The 10,599-nt window shown below is 43.0% G+C and overlaps 1 protein-coding gene across 1 annotated transcript; it reads right to left on the reverse strand.

The window, feature by feature from the left end:
• Positions 1–1,640: 1,640 nt before the first annotated feature.
• LOC120386940 (ficolin-1-like) lies at positions 1,641–6,194 on the reverse strand. Its single transcript, XM_039507000.1, has 3 exons — positions 5,947–6,194; positions 3,523–3,572; positions 1,641–2,467 (listed from the first exon to the last, which is right to left on the reverse strand). Exons 1-3 carry the CDS (start codon positions 6,192–6,194, stop codon positions 2,211–2,213), a joined length of 555 nt encoding a protein of 184 aa, XP_039362934.1. The 3' UTR covers positions 1,641–2,210.
• Positions 6,195–10,599: the final 4,405 nt, after the last annotated feature.

Consider the following 10,599-nt stretch of genomic DNA (forward strand, 5'->3'; position numbering starts at 1 on the left):
GACGGCTATTATTAGTAGGCTCTACTTGTTCTTAAAATAAGTTTCAAGAGAACTAGGCTAAGCTTGAGTTTCCCTAAGTTTTATTTATTAGGTTTTGATTGTAAGTTTGTCAAGTAAGCCCTAAGTAGTATTAGCTCTTTCTAAGCACTGCATCCCTCACTCAAGAATTAAGAAACCTCAACTGCAAGGCTGGTCCTGTGTCACACAGAGTATCAGGGTCGGAAGGGACCTCAGGAGATCATCTAGTCCAATCCCCTGCTCAAAGCAGGACCAATCCCCAGACAGATTTTTACTCCAATTCCCTAAAAAGCCCCCCCCCAAGGATTGAACTCACTACCCTAGATTTAGCAGGCCAATGCTCAAACCACTAAGCCATCCCTCCCACCAAATGTCTCTTACTACCAGGTTAACAAGGAAGGGTCGGAGTATATTAACCAAAGCTTTGTTGCATATAATACTATATTATCATATGTATCTTTTGAATAGCAGTAATGCAATTGTAACTTTTTGTAACTCTTGGTATTTTACCATTTACTTACTATCATTGATTTTAATAAAAAGTCTTTGAGGCTGTATCTGTCTCAGTGTGAGCTTCCTGTCATACCACCGAGGGTCCTTTGTAAATTCTGTGGAGCCTGACTCAGGACAAGAACTTTTATTTTCTGATCAAACAGATTGGTGAGCCTAAAACCCATACTAATTAATAATTCTCTATTATTATTAATTAAAACTAAATTAAATAATAAATTAAATTTATAAATTAAATGATTAGTACACCCTAAATCAGGCTACACACGCCATCTCTCCTGCTGTCGCTCATTGTCTTTGTTTCTCCCACTCCTTTTCCAAAGTACCCCTTTTTTCCTCTTACAGCTTCCAATCCACAAAATGTTGTCACAATGCCAGTGCAAGCATTGCAATGTAGAAGCTTGTGCAGACATATGTTATTAACCATATTTGTTATGGCAGCGCCTAAGGACCAACCAAGAATGGGGCTTGAGAGTGTTACCTGGGGTTCTTTCAACCCAAAGCTCTTGGTAACTTTTACTCTGTGCGAGGAGGTGTCAGGAAATAAATCAGGGGGAGACACGGCCGTCTGACCGATAGATGGCTGCACAAACAGGACAACACAAAAGTGCTTTCACTTAAAGCTAAACTTTACTTCGTTTCAAGCACTTACACACGTCCGCAACAGGTTAGTAAAACACCCCCACCCTCGCTAATTACCGAAACTGAGTGTGGCGCTCGAGTGGCAGCCAGTGGGGATCACAAAATGCATCCAGAGAGAGAGTCCCGCTACCTCAAACTTTTCCCCCATTAGTAATATAATGACATGTCACTTTAAGAAAAGTTGTTAAGCAAGCAGTTTCAACGGTCAAGCAAGAGGTTTCCTTCTGATTATTGATTAACCAGGTGTGGTTTTTTCCCCAGCATTTGCAGCCTTGAGGCCCTGTCAGACACATTCCTGAGAGCACATCCTGCTCTTCTAAAATGCATGTAGCAGCTACTTCAACACAATTCTTATCAGGAAGGATGCGGGGTCAAGCTGCCCTTTCTGTGGCACCCAAAACCCCCTCCCCTCCTGCCTTGGTGAAGCTAAGGCTGCTAAATGGCCAATTTACAGCCTGCTGACTTGGCTGCTCTTAGCAATAGTGGTTTCAGGCATTTCACTGGTTTGCCAAAATCTCCCTGTACAAGAGTGCTCAGCCCTGAAGAGCTCAGACAGTCCCTGCCCAGAAGAGCTCACAAGCTACACTGACAGGTCAGACACGGGGTGGGGGAAGGGCTTGAACACACAGGCAGAGTGAACAATGCAATGGCAGCAAATGTCATTTTAGTGACATGATTTGTTTGTTGTTGCGGGGAGAGGGGGTGTTCAGTTAGGAGGGGATCAGCTAAATGGAAAGAAAGGGGAAGGGAGAGGGGACACTGCAGGAAAGGAGGGTCAGGGGCAGGGTTAGGGAAAGGGGTAAGAGGAATAAGTGTGATGGTGAGGTTAAGAGACTTAGGAAAGGGTTGTGGCCAAAAGAAAAATCAGCAGAGGGCAGAGAAACGGGTAGTTCTGTGAATGGCTGAAGGCCCCTGTTTTGGCAGCTCCTGCAGCTGCTCCTATGGCCGGTAGTTTTGGCTGGTTCCTCTCTGCAGTTTTTGCCACATGTGCTCACTGCAAACGGACGCCTGGGAAAGCAGGAGGAACATGTGCTGCGAGCTCACCATTGCTGAACAGGCCGAAATTTCATTTCTGAGAGTTTGAAGGAATATTTGCTGCCTCTGCTGGCATGCCAGTTTATACCATCTCCGCTGCTATTATGGGCTCCCAGCCAATACCTCCCATTGAGGTTTGAGTCATGACAACTACTGTACCACCAGGCCCCCTTGTAAAGTGTAGCACAATTAATGGAAGAGGGATCATTATCACGGTCTTTTGTTGTAAAGAACATGTTCCTGTGAGCTGCTAATGAATCACCTGTGACAAAAACAAAAATGACCTTTTTACCCCAGTTGTTTCTTAGTTACTGGTTCCAGAGCAAGATCGTTCATTTCCCATATCATGGGGTAAAACAAAGCCCCTGCAATACAAGCCGGGTGCTGCAGTAACATGACATTTCTCTGAGGAGAGAGAAGGGTGGGGCTGACTTTAAAGCAGGGCTCAGAGGCCCACACTCTCAGCCCTAGACATACAGGGAATTGGATCAGTTTTGAACAGGGAACCACCAAATACTCTTTCCTGCCTCCAACTATGTCCAGTAACTTGCTCACAGAGGATGTATCTTCCTAACCATGTCGCTTAGGAGACTGATTTCTGCCCTGGAGGGTGAGGATTTACATGCCTTATAATGTTGTGCCTAATAAAGCTGGGAGCATTCGAATTATCCATATAAATGTCCCATCCTTTCCTGAACCCTACTGAACAGCTGCCCTTGACATACTGTGGCAATCAGTCCCATGGGTTAATTCAGTTTTGCATATAAAAATATTTCCTTTATAAGTGTTAAATTTCCTGCTGTTCCTTTTAATTGGAGGTTGGCCTATGTTTGTATTAAGAGAAGGGTAACTGGGAGGAGCAGATTCACCTTCATTTGCCTCCTCTTCAGACTACACAGTTCCAATCTTTTCATTCTCTCTTTCAGTGGAAGTGTCTCCAGGCTGCTAGGCTGAGCATTAAAGAGGGAGCCAGACACACAACTTCCATTATATTTCAATGGGATTCGGGCACCCTTGCATTCCCAGGGCTCGTCTACAGGAGGCAGAAGTCCAGAATAGCTATTGGAGAACAGCTCACTGTGCAAACACTTATTTTGCATGAAAAGTGCCTTTCTGTGGTTTAGTTTAATTCAGTGGATTAAACTGAATACACAAAGGTGCTCAGAGTGAGTGGGAAGCCTGTCCACATGAGGAGTTAGCATGGTATAGCTATTGCACTTAAATTCACACCCTAATTTATTTTGCAATAGCTTCTGCCTGTACAAAAGCCGGTAGGATCCTTTGAAAATCCCAGTTTTAATCCTTTTTGTTGCTCACTTCTGAACCTTCTCGGTGTAGGTTGTATTTCTGGGTTATCTGGATCGGAACTGGACACAGTATTCCACATCAGGGCACACAACATTGCATTATAAATAATTCCTTCAGTATTTGCTCTCATTCCTTATGCATCCCAACACTTTGCTTGCTTTTTAAGCTTTGCTGCATAATGAGTTGCATTGAGATGTCCACAGTGATGCCCAGATCTTTTTCCTGAGTGGCTGCAGCTAATTTAGAACCCAGCAATGTGTACGAGAAGTGAAAATCATTCCTTCTGAGGTGTATTACTTTGCATGGGTCAGCAGTGAGTTTCATCTACCATCAACCAACCTGAGCTAGATCCTCTGAAGTTCCTCACACAACATTTTTTAAGATTATCAGATGCAGCTGTTGCCACCTTATTACTCATCCAGATTTCCCTGTCATTAATAAACACATTAGACAACACCAGATCCTTGCAGCAGCCGAGTGTTAATCTTTAACCACATTCAAAATGGACCAGTTATTCCTTATTTTAGCCAATTTCTGATCCACACTAATACATTGCATCTCACTCTATCACTATTTAGTTTCCTTAATAGCCTTTTTTTGAGAGGTCTTAAAATTTCAAAGACTTTTAAAAAGTCTTAATATATATTTTTATCCACTGTTTAGTTGACATGCTCAAACAATTCTAAGAACATAAAAATGGCCCTACAGAGTCAGACCGAGGGTCCATCTAGCCCAGTATCCTGTCTTCTGACAGTGGCCAGTGCCAGCTGCCCCAGAGGGAATGAACAGAACCGGGAATCATCAATTGATCCATCCCCTGTCGCTCATTCCCAGCTTCTGGCAAACAGGCTAGGGACACCATCCCTGCCCATCCTGGCCAATAGCCATTCATGGACCTATCTGCTATGAACTTATCTAGTTCTTTTTTGAACCCTCTTAAGGTCTTGGCCTTCACAATATCCTCTGGCAAGGAGTTCCACAGGTTGACTGGGCGTTGTGTGAAGAAATACTTCCTTTTATTTGTTTTAAACCTGCTACCTATTAATTTCATTTGGTGACCCCTAGTTCTTGTGTTATGAGAAGTAGTAAACAACACTTCTGATAGGGAATTCTGATAGGGTAGACACAGTTTTCCTTTACAGGAGACATGTCAATTTGTCACTATCATAACATATTGGTTTACAGCTTTTATACACATCTTCAGTTATTATTTCCATTAACGTACCTGGCCTTGTTTACATGGGGATCATACTTACATATCTCTAAACCCTGAAAACTAACCCCAAAAGACTTGTCAGTGGCTCAGGTTACTGCTCTGACTTCCCTTCACTTACATGACTTGCACATACACAGGAAAATATTGGTGTTCCTCGCCAGAATTAGCTCCTAAAGTTCAAGTCCAAATGCCTTGGTATGCAGAATGTTTTGTGTATCTGTGTGTGCGGCCAAATACCTCATTTCATTTCTCATCTCCTTCTTTACAGAAGGCTTCTATCAATGCTGGCTGCCAGCAACAACCTGACCTCACTAATGGGGTAGCATTGAGTCCTGCGAGGTACCAATGACCTGCAATCTAGCTGTTGGTGTGAGGTGGCAGGAGTAGTGTATGATTACTCTCAGCAAATAGGAGAGTGGAAAGAGGGTTTCTTTAAATTAGGCCAGCAGTTTATTCAACCCCTGTGCTGGCAGAGTGGCTTAGACTGCCTGTTTTACAAATAAAAGGAAGTTCTTCTTCACGCAGCGCACAGTCAACTTGTGGAACTCCTTACCTGAGGAGGTTGTGAAGGCTAGGACTATAACAATGTTTAAAAGGGGACTGGATAAATTCATGGTGGCTAAGTCCATAAATGGCTATTAGCCAGGATGGGTAAGAATGGTGTCCCTAGCCTCTGTTCGTCAGAGGATGGAGATGGATGGCAGGAGAGAGATCACTTGATCATTGCCTGTTAGGTTCACTCCCTCAGGGGCACCTGGCATTGGCCACTGTCGGTAGACAGATACTGGGCTAGATGGACCTTTGGTCTGACCCGGTACGGCCTTTCTTATGTTCTTATGTTTTAACACTAGAATGAATGCGACCTCTTTTCTTAATCAAGAAGCCCCTTTTATGGTTTCCATACCTATTTCCCTCCCACTTGCAGAATCATCATTTCAGACTATTTTTGCTGCAAACTTGTTGGAGGAAACTTTTTTCACCAGTCCTATGACACTGAACCAGCGTCGGAGTAATTTTAACAATCCCAAAACTGACTTCATATGCATGAAAGATTCACAGAAAGCCTATCCTTTAACTAAATGATGCTTGAGGTGACATCTTCCCAGATTATATCAGGAGTGGATGCTGTAATTAAACATGAGCCTGTGGTTTTCTAAGAGGCTAAAATCAGATTTTGCTGATGGTGGGATTTCATGTTTAGCCACAAGATCGTGTACATTTTAGCACTATTTGCATGTGCTCCCTCTGGTATAATCACTGGAGAATGAGGCAACCACCTACCTGCAGTGCTGTTAATAAAGTCTCCTAGAATCAGCTTGTATTTCTCAGTCTCGTGTAAAATTTTGAATGACTTGTACTTGGCAAACACATGGTTATTTTCAAAATCTCGGAGGTCAATGCGCAGTTCGTTAGCTCCTGTTAAAGACATGAAGATTAGCAAATATTCAATACATTCCATTAGCATCTTGTATAATTTTGGGATTATTTTTGGGTCAGCCTCATCTTCACAGGCCAAGCCATCAACTTATGAACCATTGCTAACTCAGATACACCCCCCAATCTCACATCCCCATTAGTAAAGTGCACCTACAGCTAACACTTCTGTTCCAGCTAATAGATCAGAATCGGGAGTATTCACCACACCATGGTCTGCCCAGAATCAGTTCACTAATGAACCATAAAAAGGCAAACTCAGCACCTGTCTTGCCACCACTGGTTAGCTGAGATCCCTGTCACTGTAATTAGTTCATAATTCTGGATCTCAGAGGTTTTTAAGGTCAGGCTTGACAAGTTTGTTTACATTTATGGGAGATAATGCTGCCCACTTCTTGTTTACAATGTCACCTGAAAGCGTGAAGAGGCATTCACGTGGCACTTTTGTAGTCTTGCCAGGTGTTTACATGCCAGATATGCTAAACATTCATATGCCCCTTCATGCTTCGGCCACCATTCCAGAGGACATGCTTCCATGCGGACGCTTGTAAAAAAAATATATATATCCATTACTTAAATTTGTGACTGAACTCCTTGGGGGAGAATTCTATGTCTCCTACTCTGTTTTACCAGCATTCTGCCATATATTTCATGTTATAGCAGTCTCGATTGATGACCCAGCACATAAAAACACTTTCACTACAGATTTGTTTCTTTACATTAGTCCTTCTCCGTGTCCTCCCTCCCCAGGGAATAGATTAAAGCAACACAGCCTCCTGAGAATGCCGCAGGCTATTAACTCTCATAGGATTATTTCCCTTATCCCTGCCCCCTTCTGCCAGGGTTGGGACGTGAACTCTGCTGATGCACCTCAGAACTCTGAGTCTGCACAATCCAAGGACAGCAGCCATGAGTGAGGTGCAGGGAAAGGACAGGCATGTTAATTGGACTTTTGGGTTGCTGGACTTCTTTCTTTGTTCATGCTTTATGTTTATGAACCCTGTATGTGCTGTTTCCCCAAAATAATGCCACATTGTTTCCCTCCTTTTATTAAAAGTTTTTTTGCTACACTCAGACTCTCTGGTTGCGAGAGGAGAAGGGTTGCCTCCTAGAGGCACCCGGGGGCTGGTATGTAATTGTCCCAGGTCACTGGGTGGGGGCTCAAGCTGGTTTTGCATTGCGTTATTGAAACGGAACCCCTGGATACTGAACCCAGCCCTTGTTGCTGCCATCTCTGATGGGCAGAAGGGTTACATTAATGTATAAGGTGTGGGGGAGGTCACAGTCAGAGGCTTGCTGTGTGAAAGGGGTCACCAACACAAAACGTTTGAAAACCACTGAGCACTTGCCTTTGTTTGTTTAAAGGTGCAAACAGCCAAATTCTGAGTTCATTTTTATTAACTGTGCAGAGACTAACACCTAGCTTACAAAATGGGCCACTGCGCTCCAAGCAGACAGCCACAACTTGTGGACTAAGGCGGGAAGCACCTGCAATACCAGGCTTGGCTCTGCAGGGGGTGCCACAGAGCAGCCCCACCTGTGACAGGTGTCATTTCTGAAGAATGCTTTTTTCCTTTATAAAACCAGAAATCAGTGTCAGAAGCCCAACTCTCATAAGCAACAACAAATCAGCATGTAGACTCCAGCTCTTAAGAGCAGCCCACCTATAAAAAAAAGCACCTTCATCCCATGCCCGGAGCAGCTCTATAATAATTGATCTATCTACACAGAAGCAAAACCCTACAGTAATGAATCTGTAGGCTTATCACTCAAGATGCCCACAATAAATGAAGTAGTGTGCTGGACAGAACATTCATCAGCGACCCTACAACGATACGCAGCCAAACACCGCCAATAACAAAACATTGTGAGCATAATGAAAGTAAACAGATTTCAGTTTCTATGTATAAAAAGTTAGTATTATAATTGCTTAAATATAATTTTTTCCTTTTTAGGAATTCTCTCTTACCTTGGCCCTGTCAAGCTTCATCAGTGGCCATTGACCACACTGGCAGGAAGACTGGGAACTCCATGTTTTCTATCCAAAATTTCAAAAGCGCTAAAGTGACTCAGCAGCCTAAGTTCCATTTTCAAAATGGATCTAGGCACTTACAGTCTGGATTTGTGAAGGAACGTAGGCGTGACTACACTGAGTAGGGTGACCAGACAGCAAGTGTGAAAAATCAGGACAGGGGTTGGGGGGTACTAGGAGCCTATATAAGAAAAAGACCCCAAAATTGGGACTGTCCCTGTAAAATCGGGACATCTGGTCACCCTAACACTGAGCATCACCACTTATAACAAATCACTGGGATTTACAGAGCCAGAGTTCAGCACCTAGGCTCCCTATAAGATGCATGGAGGGTGCCTCAGAATAGGATTCACAAAAGCCAGCATGTTAAGCAGATCCCCGCCTAAGCTAGCCAATACCAGATACCAAGGAGAGGCCTGTGTCCTAAGCCCATGGCTCTTGGGGAGTCTGTTGCCTAAATTAGGGTTGAAGGGAGGTGCCTTCCCCCTTCTTCAGATTCTCAGCTGCAACCCCTCTCTTCAGGTTAAGCAGAATGCTATGCCCTAATGTGGCCAATTACAGCTGAGGCCCTATCTTTTAAGAAGAAATTCAGGGTCTGTACTGATCAGTCTCCATTAGCATGGTTACATAAAACAAAGGGCTCCAATTCAAAGCTATGATGGAACACGACTCTCCAAGAATATGATATGGAGATTGTACATATAAAGGGGAAAGAAAATAGAGTGGCACAACCCAGGTCCAGGAAAGAGGGCTCTGACCTGTTGCTTCCAGGTCAGCCAGTGGCTAACCCGCCGTCATTATTGTAAGGGAGGAGGTGTGACCCTAAGAGCTCCCCAATGCACAAGGGCAAGGGGCTCACTGGCATCTGGCAGTGCTTTTCAACTAGCCTGACCAGTTTCATGTACCCCAATTCATTAATGTCACACTGTATCTGAGGTGTGTCACATAACATATTATTAGAAAATTAACACTCTAATCATTAATATTTGTGTATGGTAAGTACCAAAGGGACCACACATATCTGAAGAAAACGTGGAAGTAAAATGAGTTTACCAGACAAATCTGAGAAGTGGGTAAACAGGTTTCTCCCAGACAAAGGGCAGGCTGATGCCTGCAGCCAGGTGTCAGAGTCAGTTAGCAATTGCATGTCAAGTGGCCATTCATTTGCATTTTAGCAAACACCAATGGGGGAAGAAACCAGCATGGAATTTCCTTCACCAGCAGATTCCATGTCTCCCTCCCCACAGCTTGAATGAACTTCACGTTGGGGGGATAACCGTCAGAAAAATCCATTTCAAAGGTTCACTGGACTATAAAAGAGAAGGACAATGAACCCTAAATCACCTTTCCCCTAGGCCAACAAAGGACTTTGGAGAAGACCCTGACAAGAGGGGTGGTCAGCCATCTTGCTGGAAGGTAGTGTGATAAGAATTGGTTTAACTCCACTGAAGTCAGTAAATTTGACTTCCAAAATGTTTCCATTCCCACATGGACAGAGTTAAAGTCATCATGATTCTTGTTTAAAGATATTGTGAGAAATTAAAAATTGCTAGCTGGTATTTAATTACTATTATATCAACATTTGAAATAAAGCAAACAAAATAGGGAAATTTAACTTGAAAGAGATCAACCAACACTTCCAAGCAGAAATCTCAAATTTCTGTTTGCAGCTCAGTTACAGAGCTCTGGCTAATAGCATTAGGAATGTGAACATCGCACATGAGATTTTAACTTGGAGGCTGTTTGCTGATGTCTCAACTGTTCAGTTCCCTGTTTCTTGATGTTGGTGTTAGTAATCTTATATATAGCTTACCAACCTTAACTTTCTCAGTCATTTTTTATAAATATTAAAAAAATGAAATAAAAAGAATTAGGTTTAAACAAGTAAAAGCATATTACATTGGCTGATTACTTCTACACAGCTCTATTTTTTCTAAAGACAACCCCAACCCTCAGGGACCATAGCTATTTTCTGTGCTACAACTCAGAGAAACAAAGGTGTGGATTAAAGATTAACAGTCCTTCTGAATTTCCTATAGTTCACAGGTTTGTATTTGACCTTAACACAAAGTACATACATTATCACATTTCTTGGAAACCTGAATGCAAATCCAAGCAAACAAAAAGCCAGAATGTCCCAGCTACATTTCTCTGAGGTCACAGAGTTAGTGAGCCCTTAATAACCAAAGATACATAAATTCATAAATTCTAAAGCTCTTGGTATTTAACCAGGGCAAGGCCCAGGTTAAACAACATTGCTTTGCCCCGGCGACATATGGTGTGCGGCATGTAAGCACATGTTCTATTTCAATAAGATAATCCGACTAACCTGCATCATGTACTAAGGCAGCTTGGAAAGATATTGGAAATGGTCTTGTTTAGAGAAGGGCAGTTTTTCAAGATT

The sequence above is a fragment of the Mauremys reevesii genome, linkage group 19 (assembly GCF_016161935.1).
Source record: "Mauremys reevesii isolate NIE-2019 linkage group 19, ASM1616193v1, whole genome shotgun sequence".
NCBI classification, from domain to species: Eukaryota; Metazoa; Chordata; order Testudines; family Geoemydidae; genus Mauremys; species Mauremys reevesii.